At 37.5% G+C, this 24645-nt stretch overlaps 1 protein-coding gene across 1 annotated transcript in view; it reads left to right on the top strand.

The window, feature by feature from the left end:
- The window catches only part of SMAP1 (small ArfGAP 1), a gene marked incomplete at its 5' end in the record, with an annotated part of 71263 nt that overhangs the window by 8019 nt on the left and 38599 nt on the right, over positions 1-24645 (top strand). Inside the window, 2 exons of the mRNA XM_008944661.1 lie at positions 10989-11066; positions 15833-15913. Coding sequence (XP_008942909.1) covers positions 10989-11066; positions 15833-15913 — 159 coding nt within the window. The remainder of the gene's footprint in view (positions 1-10988; positions 11067-15832; positions 15914-24645) is intronic.

Here is a 24645-nt window from a genome sequence, read left to right as displayed (position 1 = left end):
TGATGCTCTGGGTCAGGTTAGGAGATGTAGGTGGGGAATTAATCAAAGGGATCACGCTGTGCTTCTCCCTTTGTTTTGCATCTTTAGAAATTTTTTTAACAGTTACATATGTGTTTTCTGCTTCATAAGGTTGTAAGACAAGAAAAAAAAAGTTGTTTCCGGAATGTCTAACAATGTCTTTATAGAAATACTTTCATTCCAGAGTACTGGAATATTGCCATTTCTTAAAACTTTTCCATTTACCTGCTGTTAAAGTAACAGTATTTACTTTTAAGTTTTATTCAGATCAATGTAAAGAAGATAATTTTGAATAAATCAGCCTACCCAGGGAGGCAAACTGTGTTTTTTTTGTGCTCCATGGAAGTATCTTCAGATGCATGTCAGCTCTTTAGAAAACTCTTATAGTTGAAAAGATCTGTAACTGCTTATATATAGTTGTAGGGCTGTGCTATTATGACTGAAACTGTGAAAGACAACTGTATGGTATTTGTGATATTTAGGAAAATATATCCTCATTATCAAAATACATTCCATTTGAGCAGTGTAGCTCATGACAGGGTTAGAAGTAGTATTTCTTAAGCCAGTGCCTGTCATAATTCTCTCTCAGCATTAACAAGAGACATGCTGGTATAAAAGATCAACACTTCCTTTCTCAGAAAGTAGTTCATAGTCCTACTCTGGTGAGACCCTGGTTTGTTGAGTCTTCTAAAGACCAACTGCATAAGAAGCGCACGAAAGCCAGCTGCTTTCTTGTTCTGCTGTGGGATGATGGAATTTTGAAACATTCAGGACTTAATTTTTTTTTATGCTTTTTCTGTATGCTTAAATTTAAAAAAAGGAATAATGCAAGTAAAAACACTTGAAGCTGACAGGATGATGTTTGAGAATATATATATTTGTTTTGTGAATAACATGTGATTTGGTATTATTAACAGCAGGAACTTTTTTGGTGTTTGAATACTCCACTCAAGTGCAGCAGTAGCTATTAGCTAGTTAACTTACTTTAAACATCCTCAGTATAATACTGTCCTCCTAGAATTAATTTTCTGCTCAACCTTTCTCCATTTTTAGGCATACATAAGCTGTGAATGATGCAAAGTTTAGCATAGAATCCAATAAAGCAAATGCCACATAGTAGTGAAACAGCTAAGGCATCTTTATAAATAGGGAACATCTAAGATAGGGTAACATGAGCAATTTAGGGTGCAGTTCACTCTGCTGTTTGACTTGATTGATCCCTGGATGCTTGTACAATGTAATCAGGAGCTTGCCTCTGCAGTTGACTACAGACAGTTACCATAGGTCAGGTGGTGTGAGGTAATGTTGTCTGTTAAAACTCTCCTTCAGGTGGGTGCTGACATGAAACTGTTTAGGAATATCATTCCACTTCAGGCTTGCACCTGATTATAACTTTCAAGCACAGGCAAATCCCTTTATATTCATCATAGAGTGCTTCTGTACACAACAGTTGTGGAGCTGAAGGGTAAAACATGCAAGACAGGTTCTCCTCTAACAATCTTAGTTATAAAGACTGTTGCTTATTAAATCCTTCATTTGCTTTGGGCTCTCATTAAACTTTTTATACTCCTTTAGTTTACTATCTCCTAGAGCACTCTTAGAGGAGCACAGCTTACAATTATGCAAACACCTTTCTCCAAGAATCTGAACTTGTATGCTTAAATAAATGACTTTAAGGACTTTTTTCAGAATTGTTGCAGTACATATCAGTGGAGCAAATACAAGCCTTACTGGAGACACACTTTGGGATGCTTGTTTTTATGAAAATAATGTCTGAACAGAGTATTCGTCTTGACTGATGATCTCTGCATTGAGTCTCAGGCACTTGTAGTCAAAGCTATGCAACTGGTAAGGCAGAGGGGCAGCTGTGAATGAGACTCATTGTCTTAAATGCAGTGGCCAAGAAAAACAGCAAATGTTACTTAGTTTAAGTTGAGGGGAGTTAGTAAGAATCTCCTAAGATTATTGGTTAGAATAATTAAGCTCTGAAGTAAATGAGTACACATTTTACCAATAAGCCAAGAGGGAATGTGTGATTTTTAGAAACGGGGTTTCAGAAAGAATAAAACTTATCTAAAACATGCTGTTGAGTAACAGCTGCTGAGGTGATTCACTGGGACACAGGACTGCACTAATAAAGACCTATCTGGTACTGAGTCCAAATAATTTAATTTCACTTTATCTATGTACCACTAAGTTAAAAGTGTACTAAAGTTCCACAGAGGTTCAGGAAATCAAGTTTGAAGCAATCATATTTTCCATTTTTTAAAAAAAAACTTAGCATGTCCTCTTTGATATAAAATAAAAAAAATTAAAATACAATCTTCCTTGAATTACTGTTTATTTTAATACTTAATACAATGACCCTTATACCATACAAGTAATAAAGAGAAGCATTGAGGTCACTGTGTTGAGCATGGGTAAAGATTAGCTATGTGGGTATTATCACAAACAGTCTCTGCAGCTCTTAATCAAAACAAATGTATAGGAGGAGAAGGAGCACAACTTCTCAAAATGCATATGGAAATTGCCTTCAGGATGAATGTTGAGTCATCTTATGTGAATTCCAGATACTTCCAGTCTCAGAAATTATGAACTGACACAATCTATTCCACTACATGAAGTAGGAATAGATTATCACATCTCCTGACAATGTTTAGAGAATAGTAAACAAAGTTTCTATATTTAAGAAAGGGTGTGAATTATGTATGGAGCAGAAGTTTTGTATAATAAGTTCACTGAAGGAAAAGAGTAATGAGTCTACATTTTCCATGCTCTCCTAAGACATTTTGTATAATTTAAGAAGTGTGAATTTAGGCAACTGGATAAAATGTGATGTGAATTTAGTGATTGTGATGGCACATTTTTCAGAAAGTTATCTTAAAGAAGATTAAATCCATAATACATTTGCTGCACTAAAACATGTCATGTAGGCGCCTTCAGATGGATAGACTGGGGTACAATAGGATATGTGAACAGTATATTTATAGCAGCTAACATTCAGAAATGTTCAGCCGTTGGCTTGGAGAAAGGTTACCAGTTAGCCCTCCCAATACTGCAAGAATCTTCGTGGGTTTTTTAGTGGTCTGTGAAGAATTTGTGAATCAAGTGATATGAAGTATTTTTGAACTATGATAATAAGGATAGGCATCAATAAGAAGCACTGAAATACTATACAAGAATTATGACTTGAGGTCAGGGATAGTGAGAGTGGGTTAGATTATTTTTGCAAGATCATGCTTTTAGAGTGGGTTGAATTATGGAATTGCAGAATAGCTCAGGCTGAAAGGGACCTTTGGAGGTCATCCAGTTTTCCGTGCTGAAATTGAATTCAACTAGAACAGGTTGCTTAAAGCCATGTGTAGCTGGTTTTGAGTATCTCCAGGTCTGGAGATTCCACAACCTCTCTGGGTTACCTGTTCCACTGTGCAGTAACCCCCACAGTAAAAAAAAAAAAAGTTTCAATAGAATTTTCTGTGTATTTATACATCTTGATAAGACCTCTTCCCACCTCCATTAGCTATCTGTCCTCCAGGCTAAAGAGTCTCAACTCACTAAGCCTCTCTTTATCTGGAAGGTGCTCTAGTCATTTAATCATCTTAGTGTCCCCTTGCTGGACTTGCTCCCATCTGCCGATGTCTCTCTTGTATTTGTGAGCCCAGAACTGGCTGTGTTGCTAGCTCATGTCCCAGTTCATCCACCAGGACCTCCAGATTCTCTTCTGCAAATCTATTTCCCAGCCAGGTGACACCCAGCCCGTAGTGGTGCATGAGGATATTTTTCCCCAGGTTGTGGGATTATGGCCTAGCTTGCCGTGAGACAGAAAACAGGCTCATTTAGTGCACTTCTTGGGCAGGGTGAACGTGGTTATGACTCTGAGACTCTGATGCCCTCTCTGGAGGTGGAGACCTGCTGAGCTGGCCTGACAAATGGCTGAAGTGGGGAGTCTTGAGAAGATAAGATGGTCCTGTTTCAGCTAAACTAACAAAGCAAATAACTATTACATATATCTTGATGGCCAGAGTGTCTGATTGAAGTCCTTTGCCTAATTGATGGCAAAATTAATAATAAAATCTATGCCCCTAAATATGGATATAAAAATCATAAAGAGAATACATCTCTCATGGAGGGAGAAGGCTGAAAAGCCTAGCAGAGACAATCGATGGGCTGTACTCCTCTTCCTCCACCCGAGACAGAGATGCCTTCTCAGTAAGAACTGCGTATGGATATACAGTGTATCTTTCCCAACATTTCTAATATACATTAGTGCTAGTGTACAGACTTGCATCTCTGACTGGGTTGGATGTACCTGGGAATTACTAACAAGCTCAACTATCCCTTTTGCAGTTAGTGCATTTATCAACAGCAATTCCAAATCTCCCACGTGCAGGCTCTTGTCTTCCACGCTTCCATAAGTACTGTAATTTGAGGTGTGGTTCACACAACTGGACCACCTAGCTACAAGTTACTGTATCAAAGTAAACGAAAATTCTGCCAAAGCTGAAATCTGTTGTGACTGCATTGCCAGTTTAACGTGGATCAAGAAAATGTAAATGGTCCTGCATGCAGCAGAGCAAGCCACATAGGAGATGAAAAGCTATTGTTCTGAAGTGTTGGGAAGCTCTCAACAAAGACAGTTTTCCCTGGAACAAATACAGAAAACATTGGTTAGATTGAACAGGGGAAATGATGGGCACTTCAGTAAGAGATTAAAACCATCTGCTTTGTTTATCCTGTGTCAGCCTTTAATTAAGCCGTGGTGACTTTCTGTAATATCGTCAAGAGGTTGTTATATAAAGGAGAAGCTAAATAATCTAAAAAATATGTGGGTAGCAATAGGTAAGGATGCCCTTGGTTAAAGTTGGAAGAAATATTTTGCACTCAAGTCTAGTATTATTAAACACATCTGTATTTCCTGGATCATTGAGTAATTGCATCTCTGCTTGATGTAAATTTTATGAACATCTGTAGCTCTGCACAGATTCAGAGCTAGCTAGCTTGTGCATAAGCCTCACCATATTCCTGTAATGAGATACGGGCACTCTGAAGAGATGGAGGCGTGGGAAGCATGTTGAGAATATTGATGGAAGAGCAGTACTGGCTTCTTTGAAAAGCCAGTGTTTCATGAAACGTGGGGGACACAACCTTTTTTTATGTGGTGTCCAGTGGTTAGAGCACTGAATAGGGGAGAGATTTTAATAATGTTTTTAAAAGGCTTTCCAGTTAGCCTAAAGAACTTCTGCAGAAATTAGTCGATAAATGTTATTAATAGTGCTTTAGTAGTATTCTTCTACTCCTTTCAGTATTTTGAAAATAGGCCTCTAAAAAATGGCAAGCAATTTATGTTTATATGCATCTAACAGCAGTCTGCAATTGCTACTGCTTTAATATCATATACTAATTTTAGTGTTGCCAACAGTCGTTGGAGATGTACGGTAATAAAGTCAAAAGTCTTCTGAGATAACAAAAACATATGTAGTAGTTGAACTTAAAACCTGTCAAATGAGTATATAGTAGTCATCTTCATTTAGGTTATTTCCCTGTTGTGTGCATATAAAATGGCCACTCGAGGGCACCTTTGTATTTGGTTCAGCTGCTGATAGCCTGAATATGTTGATATGGTTTGATAACACATTTTTTAATCTCTTGAGTCTTCTGAGTCATAGCACCCTAAATTTCGTATTTATATGGAAGCTTAATATGGATTTCTAAAGCTTTAAAGTGAATCCTTTTTAATAAAAGGCTAAATCATAACATGCATACATCAAGAGCAGGATTTTGGAAAAATTGCAAATAAAAGTTGGTGAAAACTTTTGTTACATTGACCGTAATGACCAACAGTGTTTGTGTGACTGCTGCCTACCCTTAGAAATACATGAGTAGAAACTGGAGTAAAATCATTCTGAGATTTTATATTCTCTGATACCTTCATCTAATGCTTGTTTCAGGCTTTTCCTGTTGAAATAGCAGTCTGGTGCACAGACTGCATCCAAGCCATTTGGCCAAATACTGTTTGTACTGATGCTTTTACAAGGGCTGTTATCACAGTGGGTATTTGGGTAGTGCCATTACTAAGTAATAAAAAATACTAGTAAGTTTTTAATGGAGAAAATGCAGACAGATAAAGATTGACATGTAGGAGGGGCAGGGAACTGGAGTAAAGCTGCAGATCCTTTCTTTTACAAATGTAAAATTTTTTGTGAACCAGGGGATGCCTCACAGAGCATAGGTGAGAATGAAGTCTTGCAGTCCCATTGCATGTGTACGCCTTTCCTTGCTCAGCACTGAACGTACACGGTGCTTTAAAGATAGTGTTGGGTTTCATTATACAAAATGGTCATTTTTACTTTAGCAGCTTTCTGAAAAGGATTCCCAAAACACAAACAATGGAAAGAGGATCAGGAACTGATGAAAATGGAATGACTACAAGTCTTCTGGACTGAAGCGTGATTGCCATTTTTTGGACATATGAGTATAAATATGGAAACTTAAGAAACAGCTCCTTGACTTCATTCCCTCTTCTAGGCAATTCTGACTCATTTCTTAATCGAAAGACCCAACTCCTCTTAAGTTAAAAAAACTAAAATGAAATATTGAGATGCCAGTTGTCAGCTTGCCATGCATTCTTAATGCACACAAGCATGTCAACTTTCTTCTTTTTCTAGCATCATGTATGGTTGGTTGCCAGGGTTGCCATCAGTTTTGTCTGATACTTCAAAGCACCAATATCTAAGGACATCTCAGTTGATGACTATCCAGAGCATAGTGCTGACATATGTTATCAGAGTATGTAGTGTGTGCTTCTTTCCATGAATTCTGGAAGATGGCTGAAAATTGTTTTTTTGGATTTTGATGTAGACATTTAGATTGATTTATTGCTTTACACACATGGCCAAAAGTGAGGGAGAGTTTGATCACTTGTCTTTAGTGGTTGTAATGACTAATCTTACTCTTAGTACCTGCTTGCTCAAATGTCTTTTTCCATTGCATCTAAATTAGACGAAGATACTTTCTACTTTCCTGTTCTCTGCTTTCCAGACTTCATAACCGGTGTCAATATTGGCCAGTTTGTCTACAAACTGATTCTTCAGGGTTTTTTTCTGTTTTTTTTTTTCCCACTGGAATGTAACAATTGGACTAAACCAAACAGATTAGAAAAGTGATAAAAGACAACTGTTGCTGTGGAATAGTGGATTTTTGCAAACCAAGGTTTTTTTTCCTACACTGAAGAGGGGATGTCTGCTTGTAAGCACAGTATTTTAGGTACTCAGACTCAAGCACTGGATAGCTCTTGCTTTACTGATGCTTCTGATCAAGCTTATAGGAACAAATAATTATTAATAAAGGCTGATATATACTAAATAGAAAACGCATATGTTACTTTGATATGAGATTACATGGTGCTGTTTCTTAGTGGCCTCGGTCTCCTAAAACACAATTTTAAAATTATTATTAAAACCTTGCTTGGCAATTCTGAGTGAACGATGAGGGTTCTGCTATAAATATTTAAAGTGCATTTGTGCCTTTCAACTAGTTAAAGGCAGTTTCACCAGGACTGAGCACAGCACTTACTCCAGGAGAGCTGGATGCATAGACCTGTTATGGGTGAGTGGATTGATCTGGAGGTTACTGTAACCTCAGTGCTCCCACTACTGGCCATAAATGTAGAAATAGGTCACTGAGCAGATGCTTTCTCGTTTGCCATTCGTTGGCGAGCTAATGAATCTGTTTTGGCTACAGACAGGAACAGCCCTATGAGCTGCTTTATCGCTGCAGTGGTTTTAAAACCAAAGATTTACTGGAAAGGCAAGCCAGCAGCACACAACTTGTTGTCAGCCACTGTTCCTTACTGGTGTTTCATCTCTTCAGTAACTAATGTCCCCCACAGCTAATGGTATGTCAGTACTGCAGACAAGGTGTAGGAGATACTAGTATTCACTTGGAATCGTCTAGTCTACATTTTGGCTTACAAAGGCATCAGAATAGTGTTGAAGTTGTTTAGGGTTGACTTATTTGTTGGGACTCTTGGTATGCATTACATCTCTAATTTGAAAATGTGGACATCTCAGAACCTTTCACAGTAAGAGTTGAAGGATAGTACATGGGAAGACAGAACCTATGGGCTTTTATTGACATCTCAGAATGTCAAGAATCTTCACTGGTTTGCTAAAATATGAGGCTGCTTCAGGTCGAAAATGAGCATTTTGAAATTTCCTGAAAACCAAGCACTTAATGACTAGGTGTCTGGTTTCTTTTAGTGAAAATTCAGTCTTCTAATGGAAAAAAAATATCCCAAGATAATAAAAGAATACCCTTATGTTGCAGTGTTATTCTGCTTTTATTTGGTGCTAGTTCTGGTATGTGGACATGACACAGTATGACACCCAGGGGCAGACAGGGAGCAGAGTTGTTGACACTCGTTGATGCACTGGTTCTAGCTGGAGAGTTGCTCTGAGCTCAGGAGGCAGCTGGTTCAGTGCCAGCTGGGAACCTTTATGGGTTTAAGAGGTCAGCTGACCCTTAAGCATCACTGTGTCCCAATGGCAAGTGTGTTTCCAGGCTGCTCTGGTATCCTCATCAGCTCTTGATATTCTGCTTAACCACTCACCGCAATGAACTGCATCAGCCTCTCTTAATCCTGTTTTACATTTAGCTTTATCCAGCCACTCAGTTTGGCTTGATTGGATTTTTTCATTCAGATATCCTTATCTGGAGTAGCATGGTAGATAACAAATACAACGTGATGCAGTGGTGATAAAACTGTTCAGCAGCCCACACTCATGCTATTGCTTTCATTATATAAACTTAATCAGTTCTTTATACATTGTAATGTGTCTTCTCTTAAAGATTAGCTTCAGTCATATGCCTTTTGTACTCTTGCTTAGTTGAATATTTCTAATGTGAAATGTGCTTTCAGGAGCTGTCTTTTAGCCTGAAGTGAATGTAGTGCTGCTATTTGTCTTTAAATGTTATGCTTGGGCATTCCTCAGTTGTACATGTTCCATATTCCAGGCTAGATGGCAACTGCTTTTCACTGTCTCCTACTTGTAGCTTGCATGATGCTTCTCCATGGATTCTAAGATCCTGTTACTTGATTGGCAAAGCTTTATACCTTATCCTAGGTTAGATAATCCCTTAATTTATGAAGATGATATGCAGATTGAGAAGACCTAGTATGGGAGGAAGGAAATGTGACACAAAAATCTATAGTGCTGATTTCCCCTCAAAAGAAATGCTGCTTACCTGGTTCTGTGTGGTGAATAGCTCTTACCTGCTGTTCACCTGTGAGGGCTATCCAGTTTAAATTCTCTTAAAATCTGAAGGATACAAAAGAACAAAAACAAACCCCAAAAGAACAAAATCTTTAAATTTTGGAAATTTGAAAGCATACCTAAGATGTTCAGCTATCCCAATTTCACACATTTGCATTTAATTGGAATCTTAATAAGGAACATGGTGTTAGAGCTCATAGTTTAATATATTTAGTTACCTAATAAATTTTCAGACATCTTTATTTGGTTATAATGTGGTGTAATCGGAATAAACAGGATCCCTGTGTTCCTATAGCAACAGAATGCTACAGTTTGAGAAGCTGCTTCATTGCAGCAGATATATCCATAACTCTTCTAATAATCTGAGGATTTTAAACCAGTAAACACAAAAATGAGGATTCTGTTTCTTATTTCTGTAGATAAAATTTGGTGTAAAAATTAAACCATATAAATAACTTTCCAGAAGGTCGACACCACCTTCCTAGGATAGGCATAGTTTCAGAGTTTGTAAAAATTACTGAATATTTATTCAGTATTTATTATTATTCTGTTACTATTCTAGCTATATAAACTATGCAGCTGTGCTACCAGTAGGATTTTCTGTAAGAAATATGGTGTATTTAGATGTGAGGTAGGGTTGGTTTTTTTTCAGCTTTCAGTTTTCTTTTAGTGCAAGCTGTTGTTTTGTTTTTGTTTTTTTTTTTTTTTAAACTAAATAAAAATTGCCATCTAAATTGGTTATTTTGATCCAACATAATGACCTGCTCTGTAATAGCTTCATTTATTATTGAATTTTCCTTGTATATAGCGGAGGTGGTATAAGGCAGTGTAGAAGTGTCAGCTTTATAGCTCTGAAGATCTTCTACATGTTTGGTAAATGGGATTCAGTTGTGTTTTTGTAGTAAGGGAAACAGAAAGATAATGTTTCCATTAAAGTGATCAACTATGCATAAAGAAATAGGATAGGAAGACGTATGAAAATGCATTTAGAGAAATCCTGTTTTCTTGAGTAAACTGCATCTGTTGCATATATAACTTAACACCTTTTAGGTAATTCTGGAAGTCTTGTGGTGCTAGTAACAATTTTACTAACCTATTCCTAGAAAAGAAGTATCACCTCTCTGGAAGGTCTGGAATCCTACTGCTAGGATTTGGCTTTGTATTAACCCAAAGCTCTTTACTCATTTGGAGTACTCTTAGAGAAGAGTTGATTAGAATTTTAATTAATGTATAACTTTGAGAATTATTTTGCATTCCTCTTAATAAAAATATTCTGTTACAGCGAATAAGAACAAAGGCACTCTCTTTCCTCCCCCTCCTCTGGGACAGTGTGCCTTCATGCTTCAGGACATTAATATTTCAATAGTCTCACTGGATAAAATTGAACAATGGATGAAACCTAATTATTTTTCTTAGGCCTGTGATATGATCTTATCCAGGTTCATTTTCTTATATTCTGTTCTAGAGAATTTCATTACAAATCACTCATTCCCACCTGACAGATTTCCTTTAAAAATAATAATACTGAAAAAAACCCAGAAACTTTGTCTCCTCTTTTTGTTTCTATGTTGTATTTCCCCCTCCCCAAAATTATTGAAAAAAAGAATGAAAATCACATCTCTTAGCTGCCTCTGCTCCCTCCCTTCGCCGCTGTTCTTGCTTGTTTTCTTTCTCACTTCTGTCCTCTGTTTTGTACAGATGTCCTCTTCTGATGCTGCTCAGCCTTTGGCATCCTCTCCTTCTCTGCAAGCTGCTGCCGAGAAGAGCAAAGCAGAGGTATATGTTTCGGTGTAACTCCTGTCAGGTTACTGCTTTGCACAAGTGTTTACATTTCTGTAGTTTCACTGAGCTAACTAGAGAATTTGTGTTGCTGGTAATCCTTCAAGCATTTCAAATACTTCTCTCCTTGCTTCCTGGGCTGGATAAATGCAAAGCACGGGTACCGCAGGACAAAGCACATGCACGATTGCTACCTCTTGGCGTTTATACGTCACAGTTTTGGTTCTGCTCTGGTTTAGCGTCACAAAACTGGGCAAACCCCATCTCCTTCCAAGCTAATGGGCATGAATGACATTGTCCTCCTCAGGAATTGTTTCTGGTATCTTTTTCATATTACTTGCTTGTTTCAGAATCTAAATTATCAGTACTGTTCCAGCTGTTTAGTTCAATCTCCTTGGAGATAAATATAGAATCAATCTGGTTACATTTCTGTTAACTCATACTGGTTTTAATATTCCTTCTAGCTGGGATATATGTGTACGTGCTGACGTTACGTTTACTGTTTAGAAGGGCCTTTGAGAAACTTGACACACAAAGAAGTAGCAGATGAGGCATCGTTTGTGTGAACTTTCAATAAATGTCGCAATCTGCAACAATAATGAAATACATTTTTTTTAGAATGTGAGTGCTCATGTTAGGCTCTTCTGGATGCTTCGCTCTAAATTGAGACTGTATGCAGTACATGAAATAATTTGTGATCTAAACATAAATCATGTTTTTTTTCATCTAAATACAGAAAATGTGGACAGATGTTTATAAATCATTTTAGTTCCGCTATATTTAAACATAAATTAAAATTTAAATGACAATGTCATGGACTAAACCTCAAGCCTTGGTGAATTTGACATTTTTAAAGTGGTACCAGGAATAGCAGCAGCTACTTAGAATGAAACTTGCTGTTCTTTTGCTACCTGCCTCCCTTGATGCATTCAAATTTGAAAGTTCCTCTATGTAACTAGTATGCAGTGTTGTTAGAAGTGAATCTTGGAGGGGAATGACACACACAAATAATTTTTTGCTTAGAATTTAAGAGCAATATAAAGCCAATTTCATTTTATTATCTTCATCGTGCTTTTTGACTGCTTTTGCAAGTAATGAAACACTTGAGTTGAAGTTCTGACATGAATGCAGCATCTGATAAATGTTTTTATTTAGTCTGAATTCATTTTTCTCTAATGGAGCTGAAGCATAAAGCTTGCATATTGAAATTGTAAAGTGTGAAGATGAAGGACTTAGGAATTTTCAAGTCCACAGTGAAAATGAAGAGAACTCAAATCACTAGGAATTGAGATTGTTCCTGTAGGCTCTGTGAGGTGTGAAGAGAGAAACACTGGTACACAGTTTAAGTCTTCATATATTCACTGTGAAGCTGTCAGGGATTTGTTAAGGGCAATGAGAGGCATTTATTTATATTTGGTCACTTTCATGCAGTGTTTGCTATATGAAACCTACTGCAAGCCTTCCTCATTCTCAAAGTCCTGAAGAATAAATGTTTCCAGATACTTTTAGAATCATAGATTCCTTTAGGTTGGAAGAGACTTTTAAGATCAAGTCCAACCCTTAAGCCAACACTAGTAAGTCCTCTGCTAAAACAGATCAGAATCTCTCAGGGTTGGAAGGGACCACAAGGATCACCCAGTTCCAACCCCTCTGCCATGAGCAGGGACACCTCCCACTAGATCAGGCTGCCCAGAGCCTCATCCAGCCTGGCCTTAAAGACCCCCAGGGATGGGGCCTCAACCACCTCTCTGGGCAACCCATTCCAGGGTCTCACCACTCTCATGGTGAAGAACTTCTTCCTCACATCCAGCCTGAATCTGCCCACTGCCAGCTTTGCCCCATTCCCCCTAGTCCTGTCATTACCCGATAGCCTAAAAAGTCCCTCCCCAGCTTTCTTGTAGGCCCCCCTAAGATACTGGAAGGCCACAATAAGGTCACCTCGGAGCCTTCTCTTCTCCAGACTGAACAGCCCCAACTCTCTCAGTCTGTCCTCATAGGAGAGCTGCTCCAGCCCTGGGATCATTCTCGTGGCCCTTCTCTGGACACGCTCCAGCAGGTCCACGTCCCTCGTGTAATGGGGGCTCCAGAACTGGAGGCAGTACTCGAGGTGGGGAGTACTTTTTCCTCTAGAAGTGTAGTTTATTTAACAAAATATATTTTTTAAAAAAAGTTGAAGTCGAACTGGAAATCAGGACATCCTGAAGATGATAATGTGCAAAAACTTTAACTCTGCTTTCACTTAAACATATTTAAGTACACTTAAGCTACTGAGTTTGAAAAGTAAGTGTACTGTTAACGACGTTTCCAACAACCTTTCCCAGGAGGAAAGGAAACAAATCAAATCACAGTTGTCTAAGATGTAGAAAAGTTTCCACAGGAGACTAGGTTTATTTAAATTATTCAGCTTGGGAAATCTGGAGTGGGAAGAGGGAATGAAAGACTTTTGGAAATGTTATTGCTCTGACAGTATATTTGTGTGCAGTACGTGATTATGGTCAGAGGATTTTGGGAGTCTTTAGAATGCAGGTTGTTACAAGGATTGGTGACACAGTGATGGAAGAAAGGCTTTTGTTTGAAAGGCATGGCCATGCATTTGTAGTCCTAGTTCAGTAAACTTGCCAGTCTCAGGTCATGGCAATGGCCTCAAAATGAAACACTGCTCCCAGTCATACAAACTTACGTTCACTAAAATTCAAACTGGTCTCTGCTTCTTTTTTTTTAAAACGGACCTACTAAATTGCCATTTACTGCAATTTGTTGACTGTGGAATTGTTGCCTGAGTGACACCCACATTTAAGCAGGTGTTTGGTATGATAGTCTCACTTGCCAAGACCTGAGTGTCCAGGTCAGTGCCTGATGACGTAATTCACAGGTGTTACTTGGAACTTGAGTGACCTCAGCTGAGTAACCCAAATCCACCTGGTAAATATGGTGGAAGTTCTGAAAACTGATTCTTTGAAGTTGTAAAGAATGTGTTACTTGGATTCCCTCCGATGCCCAGTCCCCCCCAAATAAACAAGCCAAAAAAAAGTAGAAAAGAACCTTCATTTTAGTCTTAGAAGTATTTTAACCAAATGTCATGTTACGCAGATGTAAAAAAAATATATATATTGCATAGAATCACAAAATCATTGATGTTGGAAAAGGCCTAAGATCGTCAAATCCAGCCATAACCTAACACTATCATGACTACTAAACCATGTCCCCAAGTGCCACACCTACACATTTTTTTAACACCTCCAGAGATGGTGACTCCACCACCTCCCTGGGCAGCCTGTTCCAATGCCTCACCACTCTTTCAGTAAAGAAATCCTTCCTAATATCTATTCGAAACCTCCCCTGGCACAACTTGAGTCCATTTCCTCTTGTCCTATCACTGGTAACCTGGGAGAAGAGACCAACACCCACCTCACTACAGCTTCCGTTCAGGGAGTTGTAGAGAGCAGTAAGGTCTCCCCTCAGCCTCCTCTCCCCCAGACAAAACAATTCCAGTTCCCTCAGCTGCTCCCGATAAGACGTGTTCCCCAGACCCTTCACCAGCTTTGTTGCCCTTCTCTGGACCCACTCCAGCACTTATACTGTGCACTTATCCTGTGGTGCGCAAAACTGAACCCAGTACTCCAAGCTATGGCCTCACCTGAGCCGAGTCCAGGGGCACAATCACATCCCTAGTCCTGCTGGCCACACTATTTTTGATACAGGACAGGGAAAAAAAAAAATCCTTATTGACAGAAACCTGTAGCCTGGTAATCTGTTTTCTTTTTCATAATGGAGTTGCATAGACAGCTATCTAACTTCTCAAACTTCTTCCTAATGTTGGGAAGCATACTAAAAAGCAGTGTCTTGTAGAGCAAAGCTGTTTTGATGCTTGGAAGAAAGGGATCCAAGTCTAAAGACTAAAAGAACACTTAGGAGCTACTGTCTCATCTCCTTTATTACATATGGTAAACTCTTGTTCCATCCATTTTGGTGTTCAGGTATAGTCACAAGTACTGTACTGTAGTTGTACAAGGTAAATGCAGACAGAGGCTAGGTCTAAAAATCACTACTAACACCATGTAAAAGCAATTGCTGGCCTAAGAAGTCTATCTTCTGGATGTTATGATGCCTTAAGGACTATTTTATGCTTTTCTGCAGTCATACGGGGTCTGTAATATTGCCCCATTTATTCAGTCAAAACTAAAATGAAAAAACTTGTGTAACATCATTACATTACAATATCCTTTTGGAACAACTTAATGTTTTATAACTCAGTGAGTCTGTCACGTGGCCTAGGTCAACTTTTTATATCCAGGAGTATTTTTTAAAGACTACTAGATTAGCTTTTAAAAATAAGTAACTCTCTGCAGAGCGCTGCATGCAAATCACCTTACTTTAATTCTTTTGTCAAAGAGACTGGCATCTGCCTTAACGACAGAGGTTATCAGAGTTAATGGAGAACTTGTAGATGTTTGGGATTTTTTTGTCTTAGATCTACTTAGTTTAGGAGAAACAGCACTCATTCTTTTTTTCTGCTGCTTATAAGAAGAAATGCAGATGAGCAGGTGAAATAGTAAATTTCCTGAATTCTCAGTTACAATATTTTTAGTAGTACTATTTGAGCAAAATGAGTCACTTCTGGAAGTAGAGCAGATAGAAGCATAAAATTTGAACTGAGAGTGTGTAACTGAAGATCTCTGTTTATATTTTATATGACTGGACATTCAATATATTTGCAAATACATTGTTACTGAGTACTAGCAAAATGCCCCTTTTTCTTTCAGAAGGAAAAAGAAAAAAAGAAAGACGAGAAAAAGAGAGAGAGAGAATCAGAAAAACCATCAAAACAGTTAGCAGTTGAAAAGGTAAGAAGAGTTTATTTTTTCAAGTTATTTAAAAATACCCCATAGTATTAGATATATACAAAGATTTGGAAGAAAATTAAGTTTTTAATGTGTGTGTATATATGTGTGTATATGACTAGTAATCCATATAATGCATGTCAATGGTTTACTTACACTGTTGGTTGCATACAGAGGTTGGTTGACCATACAATAAGGAATGTGTTTGGGGGAGGAGGGAAGTGAGTTAGGATTTGTTAAGATTTAAGCTCAGATAACTGAGGTTTTTAAGATGCTATTATTACACAGAAAATTTTCTGTTTTCTTGAGTGCTGTGTGGTAACTATATACTGCCTTGCATAAATTAATCCATTTTAAACATACGTGTGTAATTTACAGAACTGAATTTCTAGCTCTAGTCTAGGTGACTGGAAAATATCAAACCAGATCATATCACAGAATGTGACAGACAAACCAGTAAAGGTGTTTCTTTATGCAGCTATATTGGTACATAATGGGCAGCCTTAGCAACATAGGTAAAATTAAATCATGTACACTTCCATATAGAGCTAATATTAATACAAAAATGGAATGGGTAATTTAAGTATTAAATACAATAATTTCTTCTAAGACAGATGTCCTCTCTCAGATGATGTGAATCCATTAGCATGTTCTGATCTGCAGTGTAGTCTGCAGAACACATTGGAGTCACCATCTGCCAGTTTATTCCCCAGTATTGCTGTGTTATAATTATGAAAAATGTTGTGTATTCATAGATTATGATTGCAGATGCATTTCTAGTTCAGTTTTCAAATAGAAGTTGTTTATTTTGCATAATAAAACAAGATACAAAAGTATGTGCACACTTTGTAGGGGGGGCACACGACACTTCCTCCCCAATACAAATAATCTTTTTTTATGAAAATGGAAAGCAGTTTTGGAATAAGGTAACACAGGAGCAAACTTTGTTATGACAATTTATGCAGCTTCACTGAGCTAGTGAACAAGGATATCCTTATTTGAATGATAGGAGGTTAAAGCATATTTATGGATGAGAATAAAAATATTAAAATTGTTGTTTATTCAGATTTTACAAGGACATCCAGTTTTATTCTGGTCCTTGGAAAGCAATATACTTTAATTACAAAGGCTAAAAACATTCCTGTGGTTTGGAAACTTTTTAACTTTCTAAAACCCAAAGATCTCGTTTTGGTCTGAGGGAGAGAGGGTTTCCCTTTGCAAGGATGCCTGAACCTTATCGCACGGCTGGGCTCTCACTTGGCTAGGGGAGAAGGAAAGATGACAGCGCATAGCTACAGCTGAGGGACTACCCTAATACTTGAAATAAAAAACAATTCAAATGCCACTGATTAGATTCACATTTGAAATGTCATTTGATAATCAGTTAATGATTAAGGAGATAAAAAGAAGTATTTTGGTTTAAAATGCTTGTACTACAAAATGTAGGATTTTGGTAAATATATCTGCATCAGAGAACAGTGCTGTTATAACAGCTGCAAAATGTTTGAAATACTGCAGCATATTTCATTTCACTGCCTTATTAATGTGTCAGCACTGGTTGCTCAAATGGAACTCATCTACGTGTCATCTTTTTAATTTAAGAGATTCTTAAAGCTTGGGCTTTTCAAGGCTTTTAAGGATCATTCAGAACAAACTATTTTAGGCACAGCCTGTAAACTTTACACATTAGAAAATGGCAGGCACATTCTAGAATGCAAAGAGACCTATATCAAATGCTTGATATTTCCATTAGAAAGTACTGGTGAGATAATACATATAATAATACAGTGCTGCTTTTGTGGTATGATTCTGCTTCAGGGAGCTGATAAACATTAATATTCTTCTTAGTTTGACTAATAATGATACACTTCTCACCTGGTTAGAGACCGTCTGTAGGATGTTTTAAATATTGCATGTTGAATCAATAGGGGAATGCTGGTGTCTTGACCATAGTGTCATGTTTTCAGCAACCACATCAAACAGCAGGTGGCTATTTATTCCAGTTCTCAGCTTTCTGGAGAAGGAAACAGAATATAAGAACCCTTAATATGTGAAGTCTCTGGTCACGTTTATTGCAGGCATGTTTTATCTCCAGTTTAGACATCCTGGGCTTGGGAAGCAAATGAATTAAAGATATGTGACCAAGCAATTGGCAGTTCTGCTACAGTTTTGAGACCTCTCTTGATTAAAGTAATTCAAGCTGTGTTTTAGCTGTTCTGTAGAGGAATGAGTAAAGGTGGAAAAAATGACAGGCTTTAAAAAAGTAAAAAGTATCATAAACCTTAGAATCATAGAATGGCTTAGGTTGGAAGGGACCCTAAAGATCACCTAATGCAACCTCCTGGCCATGGGCAGGGACGCCTCTCAACTAGACTAGGTTGCTCAAGGCCTCATCCAGCCTGGCCTTGAACCCCTCCAGGGAGGGGGCATCCACAGCCTGTCTGGGCAAAAGTAGAAATGAAGCTATACAAAACTTCATGTCTCTTTACAAGTGGGATGTACTCCTACAAGTCTTATGTTCATATTGTCTTCTTTTTTCATATCTTATATTGAGTTTACATTTCTTAGCACTTAAAACAAGAACATGCATCGTAAAAAATAAAAATGTTCACATTCAGTTCCTATGTTCTGATCTATGTTTCCTAGAACTGACTGATCTGCTCCTACACCTGTGCAGTTAGGAGCCTTTCCTCAGTGACTAACTGATCTTTAGCCTTTAACAAGCTGAACGTGTAGCGTGATTTCTGATGCATTTTCTGAAAGCTTGTAGCATTGATAAACTTTATTATTCCAATATTATGTTAACGTGTCACGTAATTCTGGCATAAGAGATAATTTGTTGCTCAGCGTGGTTAGATAAGAGAACAGAAAATCTTTTAACTGATTTAATGACAGTAGGCTTTCTTACTGAAACTGCTTTTCAGTAAGAATCATCCTTTTCTTAAAGCAGGTTTCATGGGAAACATTTTTTATGAATGTTGGAGTTGGAGACAGTGATTTCAAATGTAGAGCAGAATTTCCTCGAGATCAGAGAGAGCATACTGCAGAATAGCGAGTAGCAAGGATACTTGTTTGACTATTTTTCTAGGATGTTCCACTTTCTGTGTCAAAATTAACAGGTAGGGGAGTTGGACTAAATGATATCTAGAGGTCCCTTTCCAACCCTTACCATACTGTGATGCTGTGATAACAGGGTCTTACTTTGTTAGCTGCAGATTGAGTCTAGTCCAGTGATTAGTGTTGTATTGGAAGCAGCCAACAACATGATGTTCCACAACAGCTCTGCAGAATTCTTAATAAAATTAAATAAATGGCATTGCCAAGGTACTGGCAGCTGTGGGGTTTTTTTGTTTTTTTTTTTTTTTTCAGTCTACTTGAAGAAAGTTGAGAAACTTGTATAACTTGCCCAGGGTCCTTCCTCCCCCTCTCCCTGTGCCACTGCCACAGTTACAGACCTTGTTTACTCAGTGCTAATGCTTAAAATAACTTTATCCTTGCAGTATCTTCAGAGAAAAAGGGGGAAAAAAAAAAAAAAAAAAGGCAAGAAAACTGCTAAAACACTTCTGGAGTTCTTCCCGACATGAAAACTGGGGCCAGGTTACCTGGAGCTGAGGTGTCCAATCAAAGCCCAGCTTGTTTGCAATCAACAGAAACACCAATTTTAGCAATATAAAATTGTATTAAATTACAGGAATAATAGCTACTCGCTTGCTTCTTAATGCTTCTTATGGGCCAATTAAGAATAACGGATTTTAAATTGACTAGGAATGTAAATCTGATACTTTAAGAGCCCATTTCAGTAGTAGAGAGGGAAGAAAGTCAGTAGTGACCACCCCTCTTACATGTTTTGCTGATGGTAACACATGAAAACTTTTAATTTGTAGGTGAGAAAAAACAGCTAGGCTTTTAATAGCCATTAAAAAAATTATTTTAAAGTATTTTTATCGGTACTTGGGTAATTGAATGTGCTCAATTTACAGTCATTTGGTGACTCTAAGAATAATAGGTAGCCTATATATTCTACTGGTGTCATAGGAAGCTACCAAAGCCTCATAGTGGTTTTCTGAACTGAAATTTAAACTTTGTGGTCATTTTAGGTAGTTTCTGCTCATAGCACAGGGGAAAACTTTAGGTAAGCTCTGTGCTGCTTCTTCATGCAGCAGGTTGGAGCAGGCTCTGTGCACCCCATCCACGCTGAACCTGTTCTCCACTGAAAGGAAGCCCAGAAGGGTAGGAGAATGGGGTCCAGTCTGGTCATGGGGGCTGAGGGAGCAGGGCTGTGAGGGACATGGCTGGGACATGGCCAGCATGTGAACTGGGGAGACTGGGTGCTCCCAAACAAAGACTGCAGGGAACGGCCCGAGGAAAACTGTGTTTGGGAATGGTCAAAGGGTATAAAGAGTAATGCTGCTTTTAGTAAAGGCACTTGCATGGCACTGTTTAGAACATAGAACTTTGCCCTGTATGAATGGCTTCTTGAATTTCAGAGCAGCTAGGACTATTCTAGGCTTTTTCAAGGCATATCTTTTTATGTCCATCTGCGGTACAAACTGAGACAAAGGCATAACTAGGTATGATGTCCTGAGGCTTTGAGGTGTTCCCAAAGTAAAGGGAATATTCATTCATGCCTGAACATTCAGATTTTTGTAGGGTTTGACTTTTTATATAGCTTAATTTTTAAATGAAGAAAACCTGATGTGTGTCAGTGCTAGCACTCCAGAATTAAGCTGGAAGTGATTCAGAAAACTGTCCGCGGAAAACTTGGCAAGTATTTCTGATATCCAAAATTAGAAGGTTCAGGTAAGTTCATTGCACTGAATGCTTTTGAGGTGTTTGGGTTCAACACTGTGTAGCTCTCTGTGCTGTTTATTTTAGAGGTTTCATGTCAGCCAAAGACTTTAATGAAAATATTGTGACGTTTTCACTGTAAAATGCTGCATATTGAGGGCAATAACTACCCTGAAACCACATCTAATTTTTTGAAAGTAAGGTTTTTTTTTAATACAAGATCGTGTTGTACTGGGACAGTAATGTTAAATGGTTAGGATCTAAAGAACAACCTTTTTTTTTTCTTTTTCCACAAACTACTTGTGGTTTTGCAAACTAATATTGACATTCAAAGTTAAGACTTTTTTCTTTCTGCTGAACATATCAGGATGATGAATGTTTCTGAAGGATTGCAGCAGTTAAACTTGATTAACTGTAGTAATATTTGCCACTGAGAGTTTAGTTTGTTTTATTATATTGCATTTTGAGTTTGAAATTGGCTCTCGTTTGTGTACGGAGTTGATTTAAGTGACAGGAATGGGTCAATTAGAGGTTATCTTTCAATGGTAGTATATCAAAAGCTGTTTTTCTTCCCCAAACTGGAGACTAAATTGCCAGCTTAGACTCAGCAATAACAGTGAGCAGCTGTCTCTCAGTCAGCTGGTACCAACCAGCACCAGATGGCCTGTGTTATGCAGGTACTGACATAAGTTTGTTTTTTAAAAGTGATAGAGAACCCCTCAAAAGTGAGGGCAAGTTAGCAGCTTTCCCCCTTCATATAGGAAAACCATGTCAAATATTTATTGAAACAAATAGGAAGAACTTAATGTCGCTTATTAGGGTGGTGGGTTTGTTTGCTTGTTTGGGTTTTTTTCTCTCAAAGACATCTAAAACTCCCTCAAAGAATCAACCTGTCTGGACAAGTGAGAAAAGAGGAACTGTTAGTCCTCATTAAAAACATCTGGAGATGTTTTTTACTTACCTAAAGTATGCCAAATTATAATCTTTATAATTTTGTACAAGGAGAAATGATCTGGAACAAATAGTGTTCTAGTGTTCTTCAATTCTTTAAGATAGACTAAGCATTTAGTTCTTCAGAATTAAATTTCTAGACATTTAAATTAAATAGAATTCTTTAGAGTAAGCATTCAATTTTTTTAAGATAAGAGTGGCATTGTAAGAATGTGTGGAATAATGAGAGACTGTGAATTTTTCGTGTCCACTGAAACACCAGTTTGGTGGAAGTGATGTATTTAGTTGTTTACATTTAAGTTGTAGTAATAAGTTGACTCACAAATATTGACCTGAACAATAATTTAACTACGGAATTACATGTTAAACATTCTAAATGTTTTATTTTGACACCGTATTGATGATATATTTGCCCAATCACCTGAATAGTTGCTAATGTTTCCATAGTTTTCTAAACAATATTGCCTTTCTGAGTTACTTCATTTTTAAGTGTTCTTTCTTTATATTTTTATATAAAATGTAATCTAAATTTCTATTATAATATATAAGCAATCAAGTGTTTATCACAGGAACAGAAAAATAGAAATGTTTTGCCCTCTGGTTGAATACATAGTCTTATTTACATTCTTAGTCCTTGTTTTTGCAAGTTCAGAAAAGTAGATATGAGTTAAAGATCAGGATTTAGGGGTGTGTGGTAAGACACAGGACAACCTGTTTCCCTGCTTCCTACCCCCATGGGGGAGTGGAGGGTTTTAAGGCTTCTTGTTTTCTCAGTCTGTATTTTATGGGACTGTCCTAGCCTGGTTTTACATTTCTCATCATACCTTTTGACTCTTAGGGAAGAGATCAAATTATTTTGGGTTCTTTGGTTGCTTCTAATGCTAATCTAGGGAAAGGAAAATCAAATTAGATTCTTCCCAAAACTGTGCAATTCATTCCCTTTGCAGATAACAAAGGACTCCTTATGTTTGAGGATTGCCTTGAAAAATAGTCCTACTTAATGAAATTAATCTGTCATGGCTCTTATTACATAGTGGGAGTTGTAGACAAAGAAAATAAGAAATAGATATTGCAGGTAGAAGCAAATGAAAGAAAACCTTTTTTTTTTTTTTTTTGTCAGATGGGGTGTTTGTCTTTTTAGGGTTGAAAGAGGAGTCGACCTACAGGAAGGGTACCACGGTTTTTAACTCATACCAGTGTGTGTTCTCTGTATCAGCTTGATCCTCTGAACTCTGGTCTGCAGCAGAACACTATTTTAATGCATTTTTTTTTAATTGTATAGAAATACAACCTTCAAACTATGAGAATAAGTTTGAGTTTGGGCTGCTTTGGTTAAATTTAACTTTATTTAACTTGCCAATTTTTTTTTTAACATAAAGCTGTTGTTAAGTGTGCTCAGTTTTAATTGATCCTCAGTTATCTTTTTGTTCCATGCAAGGTCAAAACCTATAACTACTCTGGATTTTCAGTTAATAATACTTAGTAACAGGTGACATTTTCAGGTTTCTCCTCCTCACTTATGATAAGCTTCACCTTTTTGCTTGGTGACTTTGAAACAATTAGGAAGGCAACATCTATATATACCTACGTGTATATTGAACAGAAAAAAAGTGAGCACATTTAAATAAGCATGAACTAAATCAACCTTATTTGTGGATGAATGCTGTCTTTAAATAAAAACATCTATATAACCAAAACTTACTTACTCATTCTGAGACATTTGAAAGTACAGGAGCATGCATGATTGAAAGTGCAAATATGCAATCTCATCTAAAAAGTTTTATAAAAACGGTAGTACTAGTTAGGAGATAGCGTACAATCAATCAAATGTGCAGGAACACAAAAGCATGACATTTTTACAGAAGTAGTACTGATACGTGGAACTGAATGTAAAGAAGGGTAAGGACTGGATGAGATGAAGCTGGTAACAGGAAAAAGACATTTAATTTAAACAATGTCACTCAAAATAATAATCTTATCTTGTTTTGAATACTAGGCTTCCTTTGTTTTCCTAAAATAGTGCACGTGTTGGAGTATGACCAAAGCAATCAAATGCCTCTTTGTGTCTCCTGTTTCATTTTACTGTGTTTAAGGGAAGAATGTGCTTACACTCCTCAGGGGTGAGAGCTCATTCCAGTGTGTGACCTTCAGGATAGGGCCATGGGGTGGTGGGAGGCACTGTCAGATGTGCAAATCTTACTTTTAAAGTAAGAGTTAAGATAGTGACTCTGTTTTCAATGAAAAATAACTTCTGAGGCCACTGACAAAAGCTCCAACATTAGCTTAAGCTTTAAGTTAATTTTAAAAAAATAACCAAAAGTGCTGTAAGAGATTTCATCCAACTTTCAGTGTCTTCCAGTTTAAATTTGTAGTTGACATAGGTATTGATTGTGCGGCTCTTTACTAAAAGGAGTATTTATTTGGACTGTTACTATGTTTTGGTAGTTGCTCATGGCACTCTAACAGTTGGACAGAAAACTCTATGGCTCTGGCATACATCCTGTTACATAATTATGTCTTCACAAAATTAACTCAAAGGTGTTTGGAAGATAACAATGTAGCTGTGGTACAGATAAAAGCGAATCAAGGTAGAAGCAAGATCTTTTAACACAATTTGAAAAAAAAATCAGGTTTCTTGCTCTAGATAGTTTTGTGAGATGGTAAGTATGGTACAAAAATAAGTCACCAGTTACCTAGTTGCTCAAATAACTAGGATCTCTTTAATGCTAAATTCCTTATATATCAATCAACACTGTTAACCCACCTGCCATCAATTGCCTCCTGTCTCTGTTGAAAAAGGGCTGCAACTGGATGGGCTTGTCTTTCAGTTTTACTTGAAATTTTTCCTTTATAAAATGGACACCTTGCAGCTACAAAATGAGGACAGTTCTGAGGTTGATCCCCATGCATGTCAGTGTACTGTTGAAAAATAAATCTGTCCTGCCTCTCTGCTCAACAAGTATGGTCTTGTTGGACTTGAGGATACTGTACGTCGT

Source organism: Merops nubicus, unplaced genomic scaffold, assembly GCF_000691845.1.
Source record: "Merops nubicus isolate BGI_N331 unplaced genomic scaffold, ASM69184v1 scaffold257, whole genome shotgun sequence".
Taxonomy (NCBI): domain Eukaryota; kingdom Metazoa; phylum Chordata; class Aves; order Coraciiformes; family Meropidae; genus Merops; species Merops nubicus.
The sequence above is the reverse complement of the archived record's forward strand: the minus strand, read 5'-3'. Positions and strand labels throughout refer to the sequence as shown.